This window comes from Amblyomma mixtum, chromosome 7 (genome assembly GCF_055824585.1).
Source record: "Amblyomma mixtum isolate Tamu chromosome 7, ASM5582458v1, whole genome shotgun sequence".
Lineage (NCBI taxonomy): Eukaryota > Metazoa > Arthropoda > Arachnida > Ixodida > Ixodidae > Amblyomma > Amblyomma mixtum.
Window position 1 is genome coordinate 6,755,854 of NC_143018.1, and position 27,077 is coordinate 6,782,930.

The 27,077-nt window shown below is 48.8% G+C and overlaps 1 protein-coding gene across 3 annotated transcripts in view; it reads left to right on the plus strand.

Moving 5' to 3' along the window:
- Window positions 1-1,477: 1,477 nt before the first annotated feature.
- Asx (transcriptional regulator additional sex combs) overlaps window positions 1,478-27,077 on the plus strand; it is a 63,729-nt gene continuing 38,129 nt past the window's right edge. Inside the window, exons 1-5 of one of the 3 annotated variants that reach the window (XM_089551501.1) lie at window positions 1,478-1,593; window positions 2,825-2,907; window positions 3,336-3,444; window positions 19,454-19,562; window positions 21,096-21,247. In XM_089551501.1, the coding sequence (XP_089407627.1) occupies window positions 2,852-2,907; window positions 3,336-3,444; window positions 19,454-19,562; window positions 21,096-21,247 (426 nt within the window). In that variant the 5' untranslated portion in view covers window positions 1,478-1,593; window positions 2,825-2,851. Of the gene's footprint in view, window positions 1,594-2,082; window positions 2,300-2,824; window positions 2,908-3,335; window positions 3,445-19,453; window positions 19,563-21,095; window positions 21,248-27,077 lie in introns of those variants that run through there. The other 2 variants (XM_089551500.1, XM_089551499.1) reach the window with 2 other exon arrangements.

Consider the following 27,077-nt stretch of genomic DNA (forward strand, 5'->3'; position numbering starts at 1 on the left):
ATGATGATGATGACCTCCCGCAGCTGAGGCGAGTGCCTACTTTTCCGCCTTTTGCCTCCCACCCTATCCCCTAAAAGTGGAGAGAAAGGGAAATTTCCCTTTCTACTTTGCCCCCTGCCAACCGAGGCAGGTGATGCTGTGGACGCCAACAACGGCACGAAATTTAGGAACAAGACAATAAGAGCTATCGCTCTAAAATTTTCTGGCCACTCGATCTAAACATATGACATCTGCACTGAGGGCTATTGGCTGCCATTTAGAATTCGGAGTAGTATGCCCACGCAAAACTTCGGTGCTGCTGCTCGCACTTGCGGAATCGGCTGGTGATAGCAACACTTGTGTTTCGTTTTTTTTTTTTTTTTGTAGCTTTGAAAAGCTTCTTTTTCTATGAGAGTGGCCTCTCTGCCTTTAGAATGCCGTAGTACGATGCAGGCCAACTTCAGTTTGTCTTCTGCAGTTTCGCTTTAAGCCCTCTGGACCATGTTTTCGGCTAGTGGTGTAACTTGTGTGGGACAATATATCTTTGCTACCTATGTTTTATCATCATCATCTATAGTGTTGACATTGTGAAGCGTATGGAAAATGAATCAACACCAACAAGACTTCTGCAGTAGTGACAATGTGTGTTATGCTTATTTCACAATCCTTTTGTTAGAATGGGATTATTGCATCCATGTAAATAGTAACAGTTAAAAAAACAATGTGCATTAAGCGTACCGGAAACAACCCTATCCTGCAACTCAAGGTGCTCAGGTTCTACATCCGTAATAAGGTTTTACCTCCTGAACTCCGCTGCTTGTTCGGAGGCTACCTACCACCACAAGGCCACAGCATCAGGATGTGCAAAATTATGAGGTCGGAATGACAGGAGCTTAACTGCCTTCATAGGGATGCTTTGTACCTTCAAGCTGCGCCAACAGCTCTACCTGTCGACGAAGATGACGTCACCTTTTGGCAGCTGCGCTCGTCGATGAGTTACCCCAGGCGCTGGATGAAACGCCGGACGGATGGACGGACGGGAGAATGAGCCATTAAAGGCTTTCGCCTTAAAATTATGAGGTCGGAATGGCAGGAGCTTAACCACCTTGCTTTGTACCTTCAACTATACAAGCAGTGTGCGGTCAGCGCCCGTTTGTAGATCTCTTCCTGTTGTCTGTATCTTTAGGTTTAGCCACACAACTAAACTATGCTGAGTAAATAATGTATGGCCGGAATACACAAAATGTGAGCACTATTACGATTCCTAATCTGTCTAATAATAAAGCACAAATAAATATAGAAATAACGAATAAAAAAATAGAACAATTTTGTGGTCCACATACCATAACAGCTTTATACATCGGCACTTGCGTGGCAGCATTAAATTGCTGTCATCATCCAGCGTTATTTAAAAAGCAAGCCCAGGCCACTGCGGGGACCGGTGGCGCCATCTACCGGACAGGAACGATGCTAGCTAATAGGGGCCAGCAGCACACTCCACTGCTGGCTGCAGAGTTACTGGTTTCTATCAAACAGGTGGCGACAGTGTCCAAGCTCAGCAGGAGAATGAAGTTGTAGGCCAGTTGGTGAGACATGACTAAAAACTGAAACGAGGTACAGCCTTCTGTTGTCGCCAGCTTCCATCCTGTCTCTGTTGCGGTTTTTTAGTCGTTATGTCTCCAAGCTCGCTTTGTGGAACTTTGAGAATTAAGCGCCGGGTTGGCAAAGAATGGCAGTTTTCATTTTCACCGTGTGTAGCTACCGAGAAAGTGCCTACGCCAAATGAATTACTCTCTCTACGAGGCATTGCTTGTGCGAAATTTGATAGCTATCAAACCAGTGGTATGACCAAAAACAAAAAATTTATTGTTTTTTTTTTGGCCGGGCGGTTTGTAACTTGACGTCGATACTTCCGCGGTTCGCGCAGCAGATATGTTTTCGCAGACAACTCAATAGACAAATGATAAAAGTACTTGGTTCGAGACTGCAAGCATAGAGCGTGAGCTTTGCCTGACAATCGTTACAATCGTTTGGTTGCAGCGCTGGATCTGCACCAACGCGTACGAATACGGCTTTTACGCGAATGTTGGATGCAGTTGGATGGGAGGGGGGTCTCCGCAGAGCGGATGTCACGTGACTTTGTTGTCCACCTCTGAACATGGCGATGTTTACGTTATCGCACTAATCAAGCCGTGCGGAGCAGTAGCGTCCGTTTTTTTCCTGCATTTCGTAGTCCTGGAAAACTATGCAGCAGGAGCCCGTCAGAGACAGACCAGTCAAAAAGAAAAAGATCCGGGCATGGACCGAAGCGGCACGAATTGTGAGTGATTTGTCGTTAGGCCTAGGCGGCTGCTCAAGTTGTCAGGGCTCGTTAACCGCTGCTCGAGTTGATTTACGTCAACCATTCTCGATGTACTCCCGTAGCTCGGTTTTCTCCGTATTTAGAGCACATCAAAGTCCACCGGAAGGACGGCAGTGCCAGCGCGGTCAATGCCACGGCTCGGATCGGTTTGAGCACGTCCGGACGACCAGAGGCTGATAACCTTATAAAGCCAGTTTGGGGCTTCCGCAGAATTGCACGACAGCTGAGATCTGTTCCGGGTGCACTGGCGGCGCGTGCCTTTTCGCTTTCACTGTCAGTTCTGAAAGCATTTCACTGGCGATTTTACAGTCTGTCAAATCCGGGCGACGCGGCAATCCGGGATGCTCGCAAACCAGTGTCACACACATGAGATGCTGCTGGAAAGCTTAAATCGGGTGCTGAATATTTTGACATGCCGAAGCGGCCGGCAGGTAACAGTCGCCTACACTGCTCAACGTACAATTTCGGCTGTCTTTTTCATAGGTACTGGAGCTACATCCGCAGACTCCAATGTCTCACAAGGAGATCTTCTCTGAAATCTGCACCCGCGGGCTAAAGGATGCGAGGTGAGCGTCTTGTTCGGTATATAAGCGGTTTTACTATTTGATAGATTCATCACTCGCCGCCGATTAGAAGGTTCGGTTCAAAGACGCAAAATAACGGATAAGTGAAAGCCCACATGGCTGTCTCCTTCAATGCTGCATGTTGTCACCGGCACACGTGTTGAGCGTACCTTCAACACCAACAAATGGAGATCTTAGGCTAGACTTTCCGTGCCATTGTAAACTCAGAAAAGCTGCCCCTTGTTTAAGCTGCAAGGCTTGCTCAACAGTAGTAAAGTCATTCTTTGAAGCAATTGACTTGCGTTTTCAAAATCATGAGTGTCCTTAAGCTGCTTCTTGACAGGTAGCATGCGTAGCCCTTCTTAACTGCACGAAGCGACCGCCATGCAAATTCTTTCATGGTTTTTTATGCGCATTTCATCACAATGCAGCAGTCCTGCCTCCTTGGCCTGCCTGAATGCAATGCTGCATGCTCATTCAAGGGGACCAGAGGCCATCTTCTACCGTCTATTTGGAGCTGCCAGTGTGTTTGGTCTCAAGGTTGGTCACCCATGCGCATTGCTGTAGCAGCTTTCTATTGTAGCACACGCTGTCCAAGTGTGCAGTACTGTCACCAAACTTGCCACACTTTACGTTTAACTGTCACAGATTAGCAAAAACGGTATAGAAATGGCAAAGAAAGTAAGAAAATGTACTGTAACCAAGATATCTGATTGCCAAGAATAGGGCTGAGAAGCACTTTGTACATATCTTTTGTGGAATTAGCTTGGATGTATGTAGCCAGTATTCAGCATGTTCATTGAAGGTTTGCTAAAGCTTGAATACATCTCTGGAATTGAAATTGAGACCCAGAACTGTCACCTGGGCGGCACCAGTCTGTACGTGCTTTAATTCAGTCAGCTAGTGTTTGGATGTAAGCAGAAATTAATTTTAGTGTGAAAGCACTGCTTCACTAGGAATCCTTGAAAAGGCGATGTTTTTCTGAAGACTCTTATATACCTGCAGAAATAAAATAAATATTGTTGCGACTGGGTTTTGAACCTACGAGAGCACTAGGCTGTTGCCGCAGTTGATCATGGCTCGTTTTAAACTGCAACACACTCCCACACTGTGCATTGCATATCGTCATCCTCATCAACTTCCATCTGTGCACAAAAGTCACAAAAGGAAAGGAAACGCGCTTAACTAGCTCCCTGGGTCAGTGGTCGCTTCAGTCGCGCTTTGAGCTACGTAGCGGTAGTGACAGAGGGATGTGTGCTGCTTGTGTTTGCGTTGACGATGTTTAGGCAGAAACGCGGCACTGGAACAGTAGGCCACCAGCATTCGATGGGTTCATTGGTGTTGGCGCTGAATGTTGTGGACTCCATTGATTTTGAGAAAAGGAAAGGTGGCTCTCATGGCCAGTCATGATTTCAAGTAGGTGGCAGTGGTGTCCACCTGCCCAATCCACTTTCACTCATTGCTAAGCATTGCTAAGCAATGCTAAACTGCCAGCAACATTTTTTTAATGGAAGCATATTGCCTGGGCCTCTTGGAAGTGCCTTGTGCTACTCTGGCTAGGAAAATTTCCCATGACGCCCGCTGTTGAAGAAATGAGTCACTTCCATTGGTCTCTCTCGGTTGAATTTGTGGCGTTGAGCATGGTCGTTTATCCCTTTCCAGCCCAAATTAAAACTGTTTAATATCAAAAATTGGTGTCCAGAGACCACTATGTGCAGGAGGAAAAGGCTAGCAAAAAGGGTTCAGCTTAAATGAAGGACAGCGCGGCGAGCTATGGAAACATTAATAGACAGGAAGAGGGCAGAGCAGGTCAGGGATGATAGACGGGTTAATGACATCCTAGTTGAAATCAAGAGGAAGAAATAGGCTTGGGCAGGGCATGTAATGTGAAGGCAAGGTAACTGCTGGTCCATAAGGGTAACAGACTGGGGCCGCCGCGGTGGCTCAGTGGTTATGGTGCTCGGCTGCTGGCCCGAAAGACGCGGGTTCGATCCCGGCCGCGGCGGTTGAATTTCTTTGGTGGAGAAATTCTAGAGGCCCGTGTACTGTGCGATGTCAGTGCACGTAAAAGAACCCCAGGTGGTCGAAATTTCCGGAGCCCTCCACTATGGCGTCTCTCATAGCCTGAGTCGCTTTGGGACGTTAAACCCCATAAACCAAACCAAACCGTAACAGACTGGGTACCAAGTAAAGGGAAGTGTAGCAGGGGGCGGCAGAAAGTTAGGTGGGCGGATCAGATTGAGAAGTTTGCAGGGAAAGGGTGGTGGCAGCTTGCACAGTACAGGGTTATTAGATAGTTTTCAAGTGACATCATGAGCGCCGTCTTTGGGTACTGTGGCTAGCTTCCATAGTGAAGAAGAGAAACCAGCCAGGCAATTGTTTATTGGTCTTTCCATCAAATATAATGGAGGAGGGAACCGGTTGCCAATGGGAGGGTTAACGTGGACCCTGAGATGGTGGCCACGATGATGTCAGTGAAAACTATGTATTGGAGAGATATGGAAGAGGCCTTTGACCTGTAGTGGGCGCAGTCAGGATAATGGTGATGATGAATTAAAGGTGATCACAAAATCAATGTTCCCGCTGTTCTTTATTGGTGTTTTTGCATGATTCCAAATGGAATTAGTGGGACTGGGTGGGTGCAGAATGCTTAGTTGGGCGATTTCTTTGAAAATATAATTTATTCTCAATTGCTTTGAAACCACGCTTGTATTTGCTCAATTAAAGATGTGTGCCACTGTTGTCACCAAGAGTATGCAAGAATGACATGACAGATGTCTTGGAAGTTTTTTTTTATTGCTTGTCAGTCAGTGCGCGGGTTCTTGAGTGTATTGGAGACAAGTACTGGTTCTTTTGAGCGATGGCGTGTGAGAGGCAGGGCGGTCATACTCCCAGTGTTCAGATTTCCAGCCTGTAGCTTTGTGCAGTCACTAAAACTTTGTGATGCGAAATTCTCAAAAGCTCAGTTGTTGCAGAAGCTGTTCAGCTTGAGGTAAGGACAACGCAGCGAGGTATGGAAAGAAAAGTGATAGGTGATAAGTGTAATCTCATCCGCCCACCTAACTTTCTGCCGCCCCCTGCTACGCTTGCCTTCTCTTGGAATCCACTCTGTTACCCTTAAGGACGAGCGGTTATCTTGCCTTCGCATTACATGCCCCGCTCAAGCCCGTTTCTTCCTCGTGATTTCGACTAGAATGTCATTAACCCGCGTTTGTTGCCTCACCCACTCTGCGCGCTTCTGATCTCTTAACGTTACACCAATCATTTTTCTTTCCATAGCTCACTGCATTATCCTTAACTTAAGCTGAACCCTCTTCAGTAGCCTCCACGTTTCTGCCGCATAGGTGAGTACCGGTAAGCTTTATGCTGCGGCTCATTAATCTGAAAGAAACATTTCGAGGCTGATTTAGTCTCCCCTTTTGTGCTAATGCACGGATTGTGCAGCGACGCAGCTGGTAAGTACATGCTGCTTCTGCAGTGAGTGGGTATGATGCAGCCGTGTCGTCCTGCTTGTAGCAGCGGCAGCAATGGTAGGCACAGCTGTTTTGCACACCACGCGTGCCACCGAAGGCCAAGTGCCGCCACATTTCCCAGAGAGATGGCAACTGAATGTACCTACCGGCCGAACAAAAAGCTGTGACGCTGCGCAGCGTCTCGAAGGCGTGATGGGTACTGTAGTGCCGGAGCTCCTATTTCGCTGGCGGGCCTGTCTAAACCAGCGCTGCGCGCCCGCCGGCGCTCAAAGCAGGCCCAGACTTTCTCGGACAAGTCGCGACATGCAGCGTGACTCATCCCGCCGCCGCGGCGCCAGGGCTGTGGCATGTTGCAAGTTGCGCGTCCGCGCCGAGGGTGGCGCCCCGGTCGAAACGATTGCAGCGATCCTGGTATCGGCGGTAAACGAGGCTGCAGTTAAGCCTAATAAAAGTGAAAATTTTCGACCACTATCAATAATAAAAACATGCTTATGAACTAAATTATAACCAGCCATAGGTATTAAAAATAAGACATCAAAGAAATTAGTTGCGAAGATGACGACGCGGGTAACGCGGCAGCAGACGACAAGCAGACGACGCACGGTCAGCCGCGCAAGCGAAAACGGCGACGTCGGCGACATTCTCACTGCAGCAGCGTCATTGGCGTCATGTCGAGTCACACAGTGAGCTTTTCTTGGAGTCTTTATACTAAGAACTAGCACTGCAGCATATTATGTTGTCCCTAGCCCAACGCACTGTGATTTCTTCTACACGAATCAAAGGTTGAAAATTTTCTCTGCCTTTCTCTGCGTGTGTTTATTCATAGCCACAGACTGATGCGTTTCAATACAGGTCAGATGTTTTACTTCTCTGCTATTTACCTAAATCTCTTAAAAAGTCGCGTAAAAACGTATATTCAGTCATGTAGCATTTTATTATGTATACTGTACCTTGATACCTTTTTTTATCCCCTATATATTCTCTGTGCGCTCATGTCTTCTAGGTTTACATAATGGCGTTTTTTTTTTATTTTGATTTTCAGGATGTCTGTTACTGATACTGCAATGTCACTCATACTTACAATCACTTTTTGGACATCGATTGTCACTGCTGATGTTCTTTTAATAAATTGTTCTTTCTACAAAAACCATTTACGCTTTTCGTTCTCGATCGAGCGCAGCTGCTAAGCAGTCGCGCCGCTCGCCACCATACACCATGCTACATCAACAGACACATCGAAATACAAAAGCGAGTGAGCAGATTCCGTAAGTACTTAGGAAATCAAGCGTGAATGCAGCGCGGGATCAGTTAATCACCACTATTTACAAAGCTTGGATCGAGCTAGCGGCCGCCAGCACCAGGAACGCGCGAGTACAGTGCACTGTAGCGCGAGCAACCAGCCACAACCAGCCGCCTAAACGCGCGCCGCCATATTGGATTTTTGATGCGTTTACCGCCTCTCCCAGGTGCCGCCACCATCGCCTTCGAAAAAAAACGTCCCCATTGGCTCTATGAGAGTGTCACTCCCTTGGCGGCGCCGACACGGACCCTTCCTCCTCTCCTCCTCTCCGTCGGTGCGAACTCCTCCGACGCTAGCCGGCTCTCGACCATTGGTCTAATTTGAACGGTGGCCAGTGATTGGAGGATTTGAACGGCTGGCTGCCGTAACCGTTACCAGCGGCTATAAAAACGGAGCCGCGCTGAACCCGAGCAGCAGACGGGCAGCAGAGGAGCCAGAACGCCGGAGCTACGCTCGCCGCCAGGGCCGCCTGTAAGGTATCGGTAGCGTTCGCGGGGGTCATTGGAACGCGGCTGGGGGCACTCAAAGCGGAGCGTCTCCTTTCTTGGAACGCGCCCGCTCGCGAACGCGCCGGGAAGAACGGGTGTCCCCCGCCCCGCGGTACCGATTCGCGCACGTGCTGGCACGAGTGTATATTTGTGTTTGTTTTATTTTTATTTTGTGGTGGAGAGGGTGCTTCACCCTACGGTAGTTGGAGGGCTGGCCATGCTCTTGATTAGCGAATCATATGAATAGTCTAAAATGATTGGGTGCTACCAAATGTGGGCTGGGCCTTGAGGTCTTTAAAACCGGGTTCCGGCGCCAGAAAAAGGGTTCTGGGCTAAGGTGAGATGCAACGCATCTTCGGCAACGCCGAGTAGGGGCCTCCCCTAGTATTAGCCAGTTCCACCTTTTTGTTGTTTGTCCTTTGCAGTTTTAATTTGTCTCTAGTGCCTTAACTTGTATCTATTGTAAATACTGTACATAAAATTTGAAGTGTTCGCCTTACCCCTGCGTCTCAACTGAACACAAGACCGTCTCTGACGGGGCACCCCTGGTGCGAAGAGCTTCAGTCTTCCAGTTGGAACAACCGTCCCTGGCGGGGCACCGCTGGTGCAATAAGGAAGACGAAAGAACCTGTGAAATTTACTGGCGCAGTCGACAGGATCCTGCTGCCATCTGAGGACGGCGCAGGAAGAAGACTGAAGGCAGGGTAGAAAGGCGACGGTCAGGCAACAGCAGCGTTCGAGCAAGGACCTTTTGAGAGACGGCGGCAAGGACGCAAGGACCACGGCAGTAGTTCAGCGACGCGGGACTGCATCCGACCAAGAAAAGCAGCGCGTCGAGGACTTGACGGTCACCGGCGGGTCGCAGCAAGTGACAACGTGCACAGGACCAGCGGCGTGCGACAGCTCATCGCAGCGTCTGGTGAAAGTGGCGGTGGACTGCGACGCCAAGGAGCTGGCAATGCGGATCGACGCATCGAAACTGTGAGTTTCCTTCGTCGCATTGTTAGCGTCCCTGTGCATGTGTTCGAGCCGGTAGGACAGTTGAGGAGTACAGATGGCGGTATGGAGGGCTATCCATGCCGGCCCTCACTCGATGTGAGGTACCAAGTGGAATTAGCGAAGGCGCGCTTAGCGTACTTTCAGGCTGAACTTGCGAAAGTGAATGGAGGAAAGGCGCCGCTGTGCGAGGAGAAACCTCAGGATGTTAAGTGCGTCTTGGAGGAATTAGAAGCAAAGCGCCAGCAGTTAGCGCTGGAGCTCGCTAAGCTCAAAGAGTCCAGGAGAGCTAGTCAACTAGCCATGGAGAACTGCTCTGAGTCCCGAGTGGAGAGGCCGCCAGTGCTGGAAGGCAACGGCATATGCCTGTCGGGCGCAGGTCAAGAGGACAGCCGGGCAGAGGTAAAGGGTGAGCCAGATTTCTGCGAAGCTGGAGTCGCAGTTCAAGAAAGTATCGTGACGGAACGCAGCGTCGCGGTATTAGAGGCGGTGAACGCGCACTCCGACGATCCAGCTACAAAGGTTAGCTCTACCCCAAATGACAACAGGGACGCGGACGCGAGTTCACGGTTGTTGGAGGTCACTCTGACAATTCCAAAAACGAGGTCTCAAGGAAGCCGCGAAAAAGGGCCGTTCGCTCAGCCTGAAGCGGCCAGTGACTATAGATGTAAGATCGGCGAGCTTATGACAGGAGAAAGTGTAACGTTGTTGGAACGGCACACTGTGTCGGGCATGGGGCATGAAGAGCCCCGTACCGTTATTGATGGAAAGTGCCTTTCATCCGAGGCAGAGAACGGAGGTGGGCCTGTTGCGCCGACCGGGCAGAGCGCCGCGCAGTTGCTGAACGCACCCGATGTGCGTCCGACCAGGTCCTTCGAGGACAAGGAGATGCGTGGCGACTTGCCACAAGGCGAATTAGGGTCAAGCGACTGCCAGGGATCTCATGCAGCCTCAGAGTTAGACGATGCCACGAAGTCAGCAAGAGCCGATCAAGCAGGACGCGGCGTTTGCAAGGTTTGCCCGTGCAGGAAGAATGCCAATGGCTCCAAGCGAGGCAAAGTAACAGGAGGCAGGTGCGTGGCTTTCACGTTGAAAGGCGGCGCAGGGAATAGTACGTTGCGTGCTGCAGAACGCCAAATCAAATGTGGCAAAAGTGGCCGTACTGATATGATTAGACTGGACAGGGGCTGTGTTCCTCACGCAGTACATGGTTCGAACCGGCGCGCCGGAGAAAGCTTGCCCTCAAGTGTGTCGCGCGCTGGGGTATTTGGACCTATCGAGGATCATAAAGTGTTTGATTCTGGAGGGCAGCAATTTTTGAATTTTTGCCCCGCTGTGGCACCAGCCTAATGAGCCGAGTGGCAGTTAGGCGTTGTGTTGAGACGCATAGTGGCTCGAACGCACACAAGGACGCTCGGTGCGACTAAGGAGGCTCATGTGGCCACTTACGGACGTCGTGCGAGTGCTACTGAACGCTCTAGTTGCGAGTGTCGGTGTGTGTGTCGAGCAGGACGCGGGTGTGCATGCTGGTGAACTGGGTGCAACGCACCAACTTGGACGCTGTGTTACGGCGCACGGCAGGCATGCCACTGTGTGTATTTAAGTGTGCATTTTGAGTAATGTTGTGTTGGTGCCCGTGTACAGTGTTGTTTTTGGTTTTGTTGGTGCAACTGGTCGCAGCGCGACAGCTTGGACTTCGGTGAATGTGCTGGTTTTACAGGTGTGAAACGCTCATTTGAATGTGTACGTTTTGTTTATGTTATGTCACCCGAAGGGTAGTTTCGTGTCAGACACCGATCCCTTTTGTTTGTAATTCTAAAAGTGCCATTTGAGCCCTTTGTAGAATCTTGGGAAGGGCGTGTAAGGTATCGGTAGCGTTCGCGGGGGTCATTGGAACGCGGCTGGGGGCACTCAAAGCGGAGCGTCTCCTTTCTTGGAACGCGCCCGCTCGCGAACGCGCCGGGAAGAACGGGTGTCCCCCGCCCCGCGGTACCGATTCGCGCACGTGCTGGCACGAGTGTATATTTGTGTTTGTTTTATTTTTATTTTGTGGTGGAGAGGGTGCTTCACCCTACGGTAGTTGGAGGGCTGGCCATGCTCTTGATTAGCGAATCATATGAATAGTCTAAAATGATTGGGTGCTACCAAATGTGGGCTGGGCCTTGAGGTCTTTAAAACCGGGTTCCGGCGCCAGAAAAAGGGTTCTGGGCTAAGGTGAGATGCAACGCATCTTCGGCAACGCCGAGTAGGGGCCTCCCCTAGTATTAGCCAGTTCCACCTTTTTGTTGTTTGTCCTTTGCAGTTTTAATTTGTCTCTAGTGCCTTAACTTGTATCTATTGTAAATACTGTACATAAAATTTGAAGTGTTCGCCTTACCCCTGCGTCTCAACTGAACACAAGACCGTCTCTGACGGGGCACCCCTGGTGCGAAGAGCTTCAGTCTTCCAGTTGGAACAACCGTCCCTGGCGGGGCACCGCTGGTGCAATAAGGAAGACGAAAGAACCTGTGAAATTTACTCCGCCCTTCTTCTGTGTGCCTGCCCGTGGTGCTCTTGACCCTTGTATCATGTAAAAGCCCTTGTACATACTGTACATAAACGTCCTATTACTCACCGTCGCCTCGACCGTTTCCTGGCTCGGAGGCCCAGTCCCAACAGTGGATGGCAGCTGCGGGATCGACCGGCGTCAGCTACCTCGGCGCGGTGAGTGCCTGATGTTTTCCCCTCAATTCGCCAGACTGCTCTAGCACACGTGATTGTAGTTTAGAGTAGGGCTGTGTGTTGCACTGGAGAGAGCTTTGCTGTTTCGAGCCAAGTCGGAGCGCTTTGAAACGAAAGCAGGTGCAGAGGGAGTAAACGAGGCGTTTTGGAAAGAATTACTTGCGCGTGTCATACTAGTAGCGCTATAGTAGTGAACGGCAAGGGAATTCTAAGAAAAGGGCAAACTACAAGAGGCTATTGTGCACGATGGAGAACTTCAAAGTGAAGGAACTCATCGAAATTTGTGAAGAGTTGGGCATTGATTTGGGCCCCGCAAAACGAAAGCATGCGATTCTCGAGATCATGCGAAAGGAGAATGTAACGTCTGAGGAAGCCAATGAGGCCTTGGATGAGATCAAAGAACGCCGTGAGCGCGAGGAGGCCAAAGAACGCCGTGAGCGCGAGGAGGCGAAAAAACGCTTTGAGCTCGAACAGGCAGAACGTGAGCGCGAGGAGGCAGAAAAACAGAAACAGCTTGAGCGCGAAAAAGCAGAAAAACAGAAGCAGCTTGAGCTCGAAGAGGCAGAAAAACGGAGGCAGCTTGAAATGAAACGGCATGCTCGCGCTAAGAAACTGATGGACCTGGAGCTTGAAGCACACGAGATCTTCTATGAGAGAGATAGAACATTGTTCGCTCTGCATGAGACCAACGGTCAGCAGCTGAGAGACAGGCCGCAGCCCTTCGTGATCGCCGAGGATATGGCGAAATATCTTGCGGAGTTCGAGCGCGTCTGCGAGTGAAAGCGCGTTGAGCGGAATGGTTGGGCACAGAAGTTGGTAGCCCTGCTTTCCAGCGAAGCGTATGACGTTGTCAAGCGCCTGTTGGACGACGGCTTGGCGGACTACGATGAGCTGAAAAGCTTCTTACTGGCGAGATATAACGTGTCACCGCTGGACCTTCGCCAAAGGTACCTGCGAGAGAATAGTACCCCATCGTTCAACGATTTTCCGTACCAGTTTAAAGCCGACATTTTAGAGTGGCTCGAAAATGCTGAAGGGTCGGAAGATCGTGACGCAGAGGTAGAGTACGTAGCTGTAGAGCAGAGCTGCCAGTGCGGCACAGAGGAAGGTAGTCTGTACGTGGCAGATGTAACTGCTGCTGTAACATTGGGAATTGCCCCGCATTCGCCAACTGAGAAAACCTCTACACCATCGGATAAGGTATTCACAGCATCGGACGATGCACTAACAGAGGTCTCGCCCATTGAGATTGTGGCGGAGTTACCGGAAAGCGAATCTCCTAGCGTGTCGAAAGCAGGAGAAGTTGCCGAACAGGGCAGAGAGGACGTCCGTCTGGACATTAGTGAAAACACTTGCGCCGACGCAAGCGAAGTAGATGAGGACGGCACACCGTGTTGTTCCGCGCGTTCGGCAGAGATGCAGAAACCCGAAACTTACGATCAACGGATGCGGACGCATATAGAGTTTGCGGACGCTGAGTTGTGCGCTAGTGTTTGCAGCGAGCGATGCGAAACGAGTCCCGTGCTTTCGCACTGCTCTGAGCTTTGCGACTTTCCAGAAAGCAGCTGCAGTAGCGGGAACACCGCGACTGAGTGCAGAGCCGACCCTCATCCGCTATCAGCTGAAACGCGCCAGGAGCACGACGCGAGCTGCGTGTCAACACTAATGTCAGGAGAAAACACTGGTTCGTCTGCGCCTGAAGAAGCTAAGGCGCTGGACGACAGTGGAGAACAGAACGTTCCAGACAACATAGCGGCGGTAGACGTCAACCCGTCCGAGAAAGATGAGGCCGAATGCGCACTCAGAGACGCTGAGCAGGAACAGCGCAGCTTTGAGGAACTTGGTGAAGGCGCAAAAGACAGGTCTGATCGAGGTAGCGCACGTGAATCGGCTGAGAATCATAGTGACATTGTCAGAGAACAGGAACCTAGGCGACGAAAGCAGCATGTGCTTCCTCAGGAGAAAATGAAAGGAAAGCACAATAAAGAAAGCTGCAACCGGAAGGAAAGTAACAGCCAGCTCCGAAATGTGAGCTATCACCACAAGGTGATAGACAAGCAGTGCTGCCGCCGAAAGGAGAGTAAAGGCAAGCTCAAGAGAGAGAGCTGCCACCGAAAGACGATGAAAGGTAGGCAGAAGAAAGAGTGGTGCCGCCGAAAGATGAAAGGCAGGCAGAAAAAAGACGGGCGCCGCCGAAAAGAGAGAAAGGGCAAACGCGCGAAAACGGGTTTCCACCATCGGAAGCGCCAGCGTCGCCGGCAAAATGACTTCAGTAAAGTCAGTCACGTTGTCAGCCCTGAAACTAACGTCAGAACCAGAGCTAGAGAAATGTGCGAGGCATCACTATCGCGCAAAGCGAAGCGCATAAGTGGGTCAAGGCACATAGATCTTGGCAGTAATATAAACTGCAAATAGAAATCATACAAGCATTCACGCGAGAAAGAGTATCAAGGGATGAAACCGAGATACAAGAGAACGCTGCTCCAGAAGCTCAAAATAAAGGAGCGAGGCAGGGGTGAATCTTGCCGCGAGTACAGAGAGAGCAAGACGCGCAAAGGCACGTGCTCTCATGCGGGCTCTCTCTTTCCGCTGCAGTCACGGGAGAAACCGCGCTCCCACAGAAAGCGGCACGCGCGCGCAAGGAAAACACGAGTACGGCTCAAAGAGCGAAAGATTGTACGAGGCCGCAGTGACAGGGGCAAGAAAATTGGCAAAAAACCGTCTAAGCGCTCGGCCAAGCACACTTATCGCGATGGAAAGCCGCGTGTCAGGATAGCGCTCTCCAGTACGCGTAAAATCAACAGGCTGGGTAGAGGCGAACCTCACAATCAGCGGAGAGGCAAAAAGGTGCGCGAGAAATTGGAGACTCGTGGGTCTCACTTGCCACCACGAACAAAGAGAAAGCAAGAACGGTCCCATCGGAAGCGTTGCGCACTCTCTATGGGACGTCGTGACTGGCGCGCGAAGCGCAAAGAAAGGGACAAGTCGCAAGTGAGTGAAAGCGAATCGCTCTCGTACTGTACCTCCCCTAGAAACTGGAAAGACAAGTACAGAGACAGAGAAAAGCGCGTATACCGCGAAAGAGGCAGAGATATTAGCTACCACGGTAGTAGTGAGAGAGAGAAAAGCGCAGCTACAGCGAAAGAGGCTGAGTCATTAGCTTCCGCGGTAACGGGTGTCGTTTAACCGAGTTCAACGCTGGCGTAGACGCACTAAGCCGTGTGTTCTGAGCAAGGCTGCCTTCGCCTCCTCGTGACCTATATTTTGTCTCTTCGCGAACAGCTGTTAAGTTCGCTCGTAGATCCGGGAAAAATTAATGTCCTCATTTGTGGCCTCAGCTGAGTGTTTTCCTGGCCGAGTGATCTCAGGAGAGCAAATTTACTTTGCATTCATTTTATTCTGTCTGTGACATGTGTTTGACACTGAGTTATTACTTTGGAGTTCTTGTATCCCACATGTGTCTCTTGTAGAAGAGCGAACAAAAAGGGGACCGAAATATAGCTAGCAGAGTTTTTGTGACTTTAAGTCTGGTGTTTTGACGGGTGACGGAGGGCACTTGCTCGTGTTGGGTGTTGCCTGTTGTCGGTCGGTTCTTCGCAACATGCAGAACGATCAACGACCGATGCTGAGAAGCAAGCTCTTCCGAAGGACCGAGCGAAGCTGATCCAGTCACCTGGGCGACTAAGCTGCGGAGCAGTGATCCTCTCCTGACGAGCGGGACCCGTTCTCGGAAAGGAGCCTGGAGCTACCTGTGGCGGAACACCGGACGAGAACTTGGAGGAGCCTGGCGTACGAGCGTGCCCCGCATCCGAGCCACGCGGAAGTAGCTCGTCTTCGTGGCGCATTGTCTGGCGGCGGTGGTGCTGTAGTGCCGGAGCTCCTATTTCGCTGGCGGGCCTGTCTAAACCAGCGCTGCGCGCCCGCCGGCGCTCAAAGCAGGCCCAGACTTTCTCGGACAAGTCGTGACATGCAGCGTGACTCATCCCGCCGCCGCGGCGCCGACACGGACCCTTCCTCCTCTCCTCCTCTCCGTCGGTGCGAACTCCTCCGACGCTAGCCGGCTCTCGACCATTGGTCTAATTTGAACGGTGGCCAGTGATTGGAGGATTTGAACGGCTGGCTGCCGTAACCGTTACCAGCGGCTATAAAAACGGAGCCGCGCTGAACCCGGGCAGCAGACGGGCAGCAGAAGAGCCATCACGCCGGAGCTACGCTCGCCGCCGGGGCCGCCCTTCTTCTGTGTGCCTGCCCGTGGTGCTCTTGACCCTTGTATCATGTAAAAGCCCTTGTACATACTGTACATAAAAGTCATTTGACTCACCGTCGCCTCGACCGTTTCTTGGCTCGGACTCCCAGTCCCAACAGTGGTGGCAGAAGTGGGATGCTCAGTCCCAACAGTACGCAGCTGCCGTCACTTAGGAGGGGGATTCCATTGCCTGAGTGAATACAGCTTTAAACACCACAATTTACGATTTTATTTATTTTGGGTTAGTTATGGTGCATCAAATTTTTTGATCAGTCAGTGCTTTGTAAACTGTGCGATCTTGGAACACTTTCCTGGAATTCTTAGTCTGTTCCATGAATGACAGTTTTGAAGAATCACTTTGTTGACATGTAATTTCAACCCTGATGTGTGAGCAGGTAATGTAGCTTTGTAAATGTGCCTGTCTGAAGTGTGAATCGCTTTTATGTGGCACTAAGGTTTCATGAACTGGTTGTTGTGGCACTCAGAATTTCTCCACTCTGTGGCTGTCGGTGGAGGTTCATTAGGGAACGATCTGAGCGGTAGGAAAGTAACAGTGACATTGGTGTGACTTGTTAATCCCTCTTGGTGTATTGAGAGATGGTGTTTAGTTTCCATCACAGATGAGTTCCTTGAAACATCTAGAGCATTTTCCACAGTTTTTAGATCAGTTTGAGGGTGAGAGGTTGGTTCAGGACATTCGGGTCCTTAGAAAGGCCTGATTGTTGTCGATGTTCTCGACTGTTACTTGTGAGGTGTGAGTGTAAGTAACTTTATCTGAGGTGAAGTTTTGTAATGGAGGGTTGCTGTATTCTGCTTAAAAAATTCTTGTGGCAGTTTTTGACACGGTAAGATGACACTCTTGAATCTCTGAATGTTTATGGTATGTTTGGAATGCCCCTGTGGGCTGTTGGCTGTCATGTGTTTCGTGTTTACTGATATGCTTGGTAGTGTCATGCACTGGTGCTTCACGTAAAGGAACATGCAGTTGAACATATCTTTCGTTTGTGGTGAGATTGTTTTTTGGCAACCACCTAGCATGGGTAGGGCCATGGGGCCAATTTATTTATAAAATCTATCTTCAGTAGAAGCGTTTGTTCCGAACTTGTTACCACCATGTAGTTGTTTGCTAAGCCCGATGTGATGACATTTTATGCACTGCTATGGATTACATATTAGTGAAGATTGTACTTTAAGTTTGTTAAAAGGGAGAACAGCTCTTGAAATCAGTGCTCAGCTTTGCGTACCAAGATGTTTCCAACATTTTTGGAACACTCATTGTTAAACATTCTTTGTAGCCTATGTTGGGAGGGGGCCAGCTGTGTACTGCTGCGCTCCATCTGGCATAACTTTTTTTCTGGCCTATTTGTACTCGTACGTGTCAGTAAGACAGAATCACTTAATGTCTTGAAGGATGGTTGCATGTGATGATGATGATGATATTCTTGCTAAGTGGCAGCATGCCCTGGTGAAATTGTGGAAAGAGTAGGCAGCAACAAGGCAAGATAGCAGGGCAGTATACTGTTGTCATGGCAACTACATTGTTGCTATTTCCACCATGTGGAAATGGAATTACGCCAGAAAATCAGAACACTGGAGGGAAAGCCTCCATGTTGAGGTTGGCTTTTCAATCCATTGTATTTTGAGAATGGTTTGCCATACGACTACCTTTTGCTTTGGCCTAATTCTATCATATTTCTGTAATTCTCACGCAAATGCCTAGAGAATTTGCATTGTAGTAAAGTTTGAATTGAAAAGTACTTGGGGGAGTCTTGCTATTCCTGGTTTTGCTATTCCTGGTCTTGCTATTCCTGATCTCATAAGTTGTTTGCAGCCCTGTGAAAAGTAGAGCTCTTTCAACCAGTGAAAGCGAAGGAAGACTACAAATAGTCCCTCAAATATTTCAGTAGTGTTGTGACTATTTTTCAAAGAATAATTGCAGTAATTGAGAAGGTTGTCGAGGATGGTGTTTTGAAAGTGCTTCGTTCACGGAGCAGAGGAGATCTGCATGAACACTGCACTACAGAGGCCTGCTGCGAAGTGGTGCGCAGCCATTCGTAAACATAGCGCTCATCAAGTCAGCAGCTGGACACTAATACCCCTGTCACACGGGCACTTTCGATCCTCATTGAGTCAATGCTCATCGAACTCAATGCAGATCGACGGTTGTCACACGGCCACTTTCAGGCGCAGTCCAGCTCAATCCTGCTTGACTCGATGCTGCTTCCTCAGGAGTGCTTGGGGTTCAAAGCACAATCGAAAGCACTCTCGCTCTCACGAAGCTCTAAAAATCAAACACTCTTTAACAAAACAAAACTACAATTGTTGTTGTTGTAATTGATTAAAATGCAAGACATAACATTTTCAGGCACTATGCCTGCTTATATGCAAACATATTTATAAATAATCTCGATGCCACGCTCCAAGCTACGCCGTCGGTGTAAACAAAGATGGCGTCCTCCAGCTTGTCGACGCTCAAACTGTGGAGCGAGCACGATACAGCCGCACTCATCGACTGCTGGCAAGACCGCCTAGATGATTTGTGGCGCCAGAGGAGAAACGCCGCAGTCTACGCAGAAATCGCGGAGGCATTGCGGACCCTCGGGTTACATCGCACAACAGCAGAGGTACAGAGATGTGCCATACGTCTGGCTACAGATTTGGCTGCCCCCGACTACCCCGACTGTACAGTGTTGCCGGACATCACCTTGTTACGGCTGTTGGAGGAAAATTTGGCGCCACCTAACACACATGAGGGAAACTTCTCAAGGAGCATTGAAAATGCCCGTGTAGCAGCGGATGTTTCGAGCGTGCTCGAAAATGTCATTGCAGATCGAGTTCAGTGAGCATCGAAAGTGCCCGTGTGACGGGGGTATAATTCTGTTTCCTTCCCAAGGATGGAGCCACCTCACAGGGTGAAGGGCAGGGAGGAACACGTTTTGCAGTGGACGCTGTTCCGATGGGCTCAGATCGGAACCCCTGGCGAAAATCTTTCCCAGCCCAAATGGTTTATGGAACAATTTCCAGTTGGTTCCAGTCGGAACCAGCTGGGTTCCAGTTGGTTCCAACTGGAACCAACTGGAAATTGTTCCATAAACCAGTTGAGCTGGGAAAGATTTTCACCTTCATAGCGCTGCAGACAACTTCTGAAATGTAGCGTATTTGGGGAGCTGGCACACTGATGGCTCCTCCCCAGTTGTTTGCGCATCCAGTTGTTTGTACATCCCTTCTTTTCTCGACTCCTCTCTGCACGCAGGTGATGAGCTTTGACCGCCGCTGTGCGGTGCCCTTGCTTCTTCTTTCTTTTCCTTTGTGGCTGTGCTGACAGAGTGACATTCCTGGGAGTGCGGTCAGCTTGGAGGTGGATGAGGATTCGGGGCCCGAGGTGGAAGAACCCGGTGCGGTCAACTTTGTACGTGACCGCAAGAAGGCCAAAGGTACTACTACATGTGGTGGGGGTGCCACTACTCTCGTCTCTGACAGAGTCTTGGTGTACCTGTTTTAGATGAGGTGTGCAGTGTGGAAATTTATGCCTTCTCTGCATTTTAGTCTCTTGTTGAGGTACAAAAGCAGCTCAGAAAAGGCTGTTAACATCTTTATTTATTTATTTTATTTATTTATAAATACTGCGGTCTTGAACAACAAGACCATCGCAGGTGGGTACATGATTTGTGTAACACCAAAGGACAAAAAAAGAAAATACAGCAGACAAGACGTCACCAGCAGCGAAATTACTACATCACACTGTACTATATTGTTTCGCAACATCAGAATACATACACTGCAGTCATAGAGCCAAGCATACAACAGGTTATAATTAAGTAAATCAGAAAAAAAATAAAAAAAAATTACTGAGCAACCGAACACTCAAAATTTCGTCACTTGTTGCAGCAGCGCCTCAAAATGGGACAAATTATTCTCTTCGACTATATGACCAGCAAGGTTGTTCCATTCGGTAATTGTTCTAGGAAAATAGGAATATTTGTAGCAGTTAGTTCTCGTGGATAAGGATTTTACGGAAAGAGCATGTCTCAGGCGGGTTGCATAACCACTAGAGTAACTAACAATTTTCGAGATGTCAATGTTGTACTGCCCATGAATTAACTGGAAAAAGAATTTCAAACGACAAATACGGTTTCTATCAGTAACAGATGGTAAGCAACTCATTTTAAGAAGATTAGTGATAGAGGTGCGGCCATAGGAATTATAAATAAATCTTACTGCTTTCTTTTGAATCCTTTCTAATTTGTTAATGTTAATCTTGGTATATGGGTCCCAGATCATTACGGCATGTTCTAAGATTGGCCGCACAATAGTGTTATACGCAAGGAAACGTGTTTCAGGAGTAGCGAACCGTAGTGCACGCCTCAAGAAGAATATTTTGCGCAGAGCATTTGCCGAGACGGTATCAATATGTTTGTTCCAGGAAAGTGCAAAATTCTGTGTGCAAAATTTCATGACATTCTATCCATAAATAAAAGAGTTAGTTTTAAGACCCTCGTCCCCCCTTAAAATGACTGGATTCGCAGCTGATGCATGCATGCTGAAACAAGATGCACCATTCTGTCTGTCTGTCTGTCTCTCTCTCTCTCTCTCTCTCTGTGTGTGTGTGTGTGTGTGTGAGAGAGAGAGAGAGATGTGCCATGCATTTGTTATTCCTTGCTTTTTTTTTATCGTCCTTATCTTCGAGATTACCAGCTACTTGTGAGAGAGGGCAAATGGACAGTGCATTTGAGCTGTTGATGCTTGTCAACCTTCCTGTATTCGGTGTTCCCTTGGTATTTATATATTTCGGAACATGCGAGCTGCCTGATTACTCGGCTACGTTTCGGTACATAGCCACCTCGGCTTTGAATTGTGCATTTCAGTCTTTGCTGAATTTTTCACATCCTTTGGGTGATTACTGGACCGTACACTGCACATGCCAGGCTTCAAACCTGGGGTGCGCCCTCCTCCTTCTATTTGTCCAGTTCTGTACGTGAAGCTGCCCTCTGGCTACCGCATGCCCAAAGGCTTGAGCATGGAAGTTGTTGCCAATGGAGAGACCATGCCCATCTCCCAGCAGCAGCAGCAGCAGCAGCCCATTCCCAATGGCATCTGTTCTGTGCCACTTGACCGAGAGGTGAGAGGGACTGCAGTCCGGTAGCAATTGTGGTTTTTAATGCACTTGGAAAATGACGCTAGCGACCGTGCTACTTTGCAAGGTTTCTTTTTTCTTTCTTTTGTGGTTCTCTGCCATGCCATACGTGACCGGGAAGCCGAGACTAGTGACAGGAAGGCGAGAGAAAGGTTTTGCCCATGCATCTGTGACAGTTGGGCATTGTGATGTGCAAGCATTCCATGAACAAAGCTGTTTAGTTGTTGTCTTGAAGGCATCATTGTAGAAGCTATCAGAGTGGGCTGAAACTGCAGTGGCGTTAGACCGCCAGTGGTGTGGCTGTTCTTTTTAACCGAATGTTTTGTGCATCTTGGACTCTCTGCTGGCTCTATGCAAGTGTGGTGTTTTGCTGCGCAGAAGCTCTGCGCAAAAGGTGCTTGTCTTGTGAAAGTGTCTCCTGTAGTGAATGCCTGAAAATGTTGACCCTGCTTTAGGTTTCCCTCCGTGAATCGCAATACCCGAGAGCTTGTCTTGTGAGAGCGTATGCAATGTGCAAATGCCAGTGGTACAGTCTCTGGTATTGTGTTGCTTCTCAGTGGTCAGTGGCATAGCCAGGAATATTTTTCGGGGAAGGGGTCGGGGTTATATGCCGCTGGTAAAAAAAAAAAATAGAAAGGAAGAGATCCTGCGCCCAAGCCATATCTTAGTCATTTGTCTCCTTTATTAAAGTCGAAGGATCAGTTGTTTCGTTTTCGTTCACTGTAATAGTTACACGAAAATGCTAGTGCATACAGGACTCTGAGGACTTGATTTGTAAAGAACATTTATTCTCTCCCAAAAAAACACTCGTATGAAAAATTGCGCCTATTTACAATATTTTTCACATAATGTACCACAACACAAAAGCTTCAGCTCTACAAAAAAGTCAGCAACTGGGAACGAATGGCATTTGTCACAATTTCTGACCCATGCATGTGAACCTGTGCCCGGCCGCCGCAGAGTCGCCTTAAAAAAACAACGCTTTTTATATTCGCAATAGCTTATAATCACTTGGGGACAATGCAAAGGATGAAAAAGTAGGCTGACGTGAAAAGCTGTGTATAATTGGGTGAACTGTGCATACAATTAAAAGGAGTGCCGTACGTTGTGCAGTGGCGAAAAACAGTGACTCTTTTCTGCAATAACTTCCGCTTCCTATTATAGAGCCCTGACTGCATACATCAGTCTTTCCGAGAATAGACAACAGGGGACACAAATGCATCAGATCGTTCCTTATTACTGAAACTCAAATATAAGGGCCACTGTTTGAAATTCAACGCGGAACTGTCGGGCAAGGAAAAAGAGCGCTATTAAAATATGGTTGCGGCAGTGCATGAAATCGCTTCAGTTCCTGTACGAGCTGAACATTACTTGAAATTGTCCGTTTACCTGCGTGACCATAAAATCATCAAAGGGGCAGGGGGGGTGCAGAACTCAGAAAATTTCAGGAGGTGTTCTGACACCGAAACACCCCTCCCTAGCTACGCCCCTGTCAGTGGTGAGGTATCTACACTCTCACGCCTGCGTGGAGCCATTTGTTGTGCGACCTGATCTCTTCACATGTTATCTTTCAGTTCTCCACTGTGAATGCTCGGTGCCGTTCATTTTGTTTCTCCATCTCAGATTTGTATTTAAATTAACCTGTTTAGAATTTTTTCTGTGTACTTTTCACTGAAGACCTCAAGCTTACATTAGGTTTTGAAATCTTCATTGTATGGCCAGTCTGCCTCATGGGTTCATGGATATGTGCCATGTAGTACTTGGCAAAAAAAAAAAAAAAAAGTCAAGTGTTAAAACCAACTAAGGCTTTGTCTAACGACATTAGCATTCTGCCACTCTTTATTTGTGTGCCTTTTCTGCTTGCCTTTATCATGGGAACAGAGTAGGTTGTGGTTTTGGGAGTATTTAAGGCAAGGCCATGGTTCCTATCCTTCATGCTTTTTAAATTCATTTATTTTAAGGGCTGTAATCATTTAGGTGCTCAACCTCTGTTTTTGTACTTTTACTACATCTCGGAATGTTTTTTATTTACAGTTAAATCTAGGTGTAGCGAACAACATTCATGTAGCAAATTCTTCGATATTACGAAGCTTCTCGATTCTTCGATGCCCCCCTCCCCTCTTTCCATTGAAGCGTGTGCACAGTAAAACCTGGTTGATACATTAAAAAAAGATATAGAAAAACTTTTATCTGGGAAAACATATGATCCAGACCACCAATATTGAAACATCTGTTGAGTGAGGTACAAAGACACTTATTGACAATTTCACTTCATAAGAATGTCGGTGAGCATTTTTTGGCACAAGATCTGAACAAGTTCTTTTCTAGTGCTCACAGAATTCAATCTATCTTTGCGCTGTCTTAAGCATGAAGGATCTTCATAACACAGTCAGTCTTTCAGCGGACAAAATCTCTTCCTGGTATTTTTTGAATGCTTCGCCTCTTCACAATTAAGGAAAGTGTGGATGCTACCGTGGCAACTGACACGGTGTTTCTGCACTTATTCCACTTGTATGTAAGTGCACCGCTGTAGTTATGGATGCTTTGCCACCTTACCCCTATGCACTGCGAAGAAACCTCAGCATTCGTGCTCTTCATGTCAGCGCAAGAACGACCGTCTTGAATGCTAGCGTACAGTTTTTGTTGGGAGTGGTGATGGTGGTGCTGTGCCTTCTCGCACCGAGGCACTGCAGAGAAGCCACCACAGCGTGTGACTGTTGCTGCATTTCAGCTCTTCATGTCGCGTGCCCTCACGTTTGGCCCACTTGTCTGTTTGCACATGTGTGGTTGGTCAGTAAACATATTATATAACACAGTTTGTCAAAATTTTAAAGGAGTATAGACGCCTAATTTTATTTCGTGTTTTCTTCTTTCTAATGATGCTTTAGACATTAGAACACGTGGAACACCGCGTGGTTGTCGCCTATGACCACTAAATAATATATAATTGAATTTCTTCTTTCATGCTGTTTCGGTTTCGGTTTCATCAACCAAACGATGGCTGTGACGTGTAGTTGATATTTAGGTCACGTGATGCACAAAAAAACAAAAAAAAACGGCAATATAAATGTTGATACCTAGTTTTATTTCACTACAGCACTTAAACCAGCCTTCTTCAATAGCTAGAATTACAAAAACTGGCGTATCAGCAGTTATATTGCTGTTTCTTTGTGTCTCGCATGACCTGAACATCAACTACATGTCACAGCTATCGTTCGGTTGATGAAACCAAAATAGCGTCAAGAAGAAATTCCAGTTATAAATTATTTAGCAGTTCTAGGTGAATACAACAGGCTGGTCCGTGTACAGTCGAACCCGCATATATCTAACCCGCATATTTCGAATTATTGGCTATATCGAACACACAGATTACCCCCTTGAAAATACTATGTAAAAGTATAGGACAGTTGCGTTGTATATCGAATTCCATTTTTGCCGGACATTGGATATATCGAACGCCGCGCCGCGCCCCTGGAAGGTGCGCTTTCCCTAAAGACATTCCTGTCCGGTCCTCAGCCGCCTCAGCGGAGAACATTTCCGCAGTCAGCAGGCGCAGGGCCCTTTTTTTTTTTTTGTTCCCCGTTTTTGCGCCCCACCGGCGCGAGCTTTCCCGCTCCTCCTCTCCTCCTGTACCGCCGGCGTGTGCTCCGTCAAGGTCATTGGAGATCAGCGAAGAGAGAGCGCCGCATGGAGACGCGCGGCGACCACGCTTCTTGGGGAAAGAGAGAGAGAGAAAACGGGCGCTCGTGGGCACATCGTGGGTCTGGGGAAAAGAGAGAGCTCAGAAAAAAAAAAAAAAAAAACGAAGCCCAGAGCGCCGATTTTTCTCCCTGCTCTTTCTTTTCCCTCTGTCGTTCCTTCGCAGCCACGTTGACTGCCGCTCGCATAGGCTTCGCTCTTATCGCTCCATCTGCGCCTCGCGTGTTTTTTTTTTGTGTGTGCTGTGTTTCAACGCGCGACGTGAAGCAGGCCCCAGTAGCCAACTGTTTTGGCAAGGCAGGCCTTGAAGTGGCCGGAGATGAATGTCCGGAAGATTTAGATGACGATGAGTGCTTGGACGACGCGTTTCGCGACTTGTCCAATTTTCTCGGCGCCGTTCCGTCCGAAGTGACTGTTGAGGACTTTAACGCTGACAGCGAAGTTCAAGCGGTAGCTGGCGTTCAAGACGCCGACTCCAGCGACGACGAGGGCAACTGTGTTGTCGAAGAAACGCGTCCGTGCGCAGCCACTGAACTGGCGTCAGCGTTAGCCTGATTCGGCGCTGTTGCGGCGAAATGGAAGGCACTGTGCTCTCGCACCTGGACAGTCTCGAGAAGATCGAGGCCAGTGTTTTGAACTTCGTTTCCCAGGGGAAAAAGCAGCCCAAAATTAGTTATTTTTTTTCCCACGAAATAAAGCGCTTTCACATTGCGCGCCCATACTACAGTAAAACCTCGTTAATTCGGATCTCACGGGAGTAAAAAAATTGTCCGAATTAACCGAATGCCGAATTATCGAATGAACAACAAAAACAGCCCATGAACGAAGATTTTATTGCGTACCTTTACTTTGCAAAGAAGTTGGTAATGGTTGTTTGTTTTTTCGTGGAAAGCTGGGCGGCAAGGACGAGTTTTCGCACATGTGCCAACCCCTCCAGTGCACGCGTGTTATTCGGGGCATCAAAGCAAAATTCCTCCAAAACGGCGAGGGCATCCGCAGCTTCTCTGGCGTTACGCCGTACCGGAAGTTCTTCGCGGGGGCCGTCTTCGTCGGATACTTCGTCGGACAATTCGTCCGTCGCACCGAGGGCATCGGCGATAATTTCCACATCGCTTAACTGACCGGCTACGGTAACACCGTCATCGATGCCAAAATAGTCGACGAGCTGTACTTCGGCGGGAAGCAGGGCAGCGAGTGCTCCTTCATCTTCTTCATCCTCGTCAGGCGCTGCGACGTCCGGACTTTCAGAAGACTCCGGTCGTCCAAATCCACTATGCCTGAAGCAGTTCGCCACCACTGCTGCCGGCGTGTTGGTCCACACGTGCGCCAAAATGTGGATAGCGCTCAGGAGCGTTACATTGTAAGCTTGCCTTCCGTCCATGCAAAGAAGCATACGCTCCAAAATTTGCTTTCGATATTTTTTCTTGACGTAGTGGATGATGCCTTGGTCCATAGGCTGCAGGGCGGAGGTCGTGTTTGGTGGTAGAAAAACAAGTCGGATCGCCTGAAGATCAGAAACGCTGCAGTGCGCGGTGCAGTTGTCAACAACTAGCAGCACATTCCGTTTCTTGGCTTTGAACCGCCGGTCCAGCTCCTGCAACCAGGAGCGAAATATTTCGGCAGTCATCCACGCCTTCCGATTTGCGCGGTAGTCAACCGGAAGGTGCTTGATGTTGTTAAAACATCTTGGTTTGAGCGCCTTTCCGATGACGAGAAGAGGAAGGCGCTCCGTGCCCGTCATATTGGCCGCTAAAAGCACGGTCACACGCTCCTTGCTTCGCTTCCCGCCGGTGCAAGGGTCCCCCTTAAAAGTAATTGTCTTTTCTGGCAGCGCTTTATAAAATAGTGCGGTCTCGTCCGCGTTGAACACATCGTTCGGGCTGTAGGCTGCGATGTGTTCGTGAAGGTGGACGTTCTGCCAGTCCTTGACGACGCCTTCATCCACCGCACCTCTCTCTCCGCACACGGTCTTGAATACTAGCCCATGTCGTTCCTTAAAACGTGCAAGCCAGCCCTCCGACGCTTTGAAAGAATCAATGTTCATGCGGAGGGCATAGCTTTCTGCTTGCGCGCAGATTAATGGACCACTTAGTGGGAGTCGTGCGTCCCGTGCGGT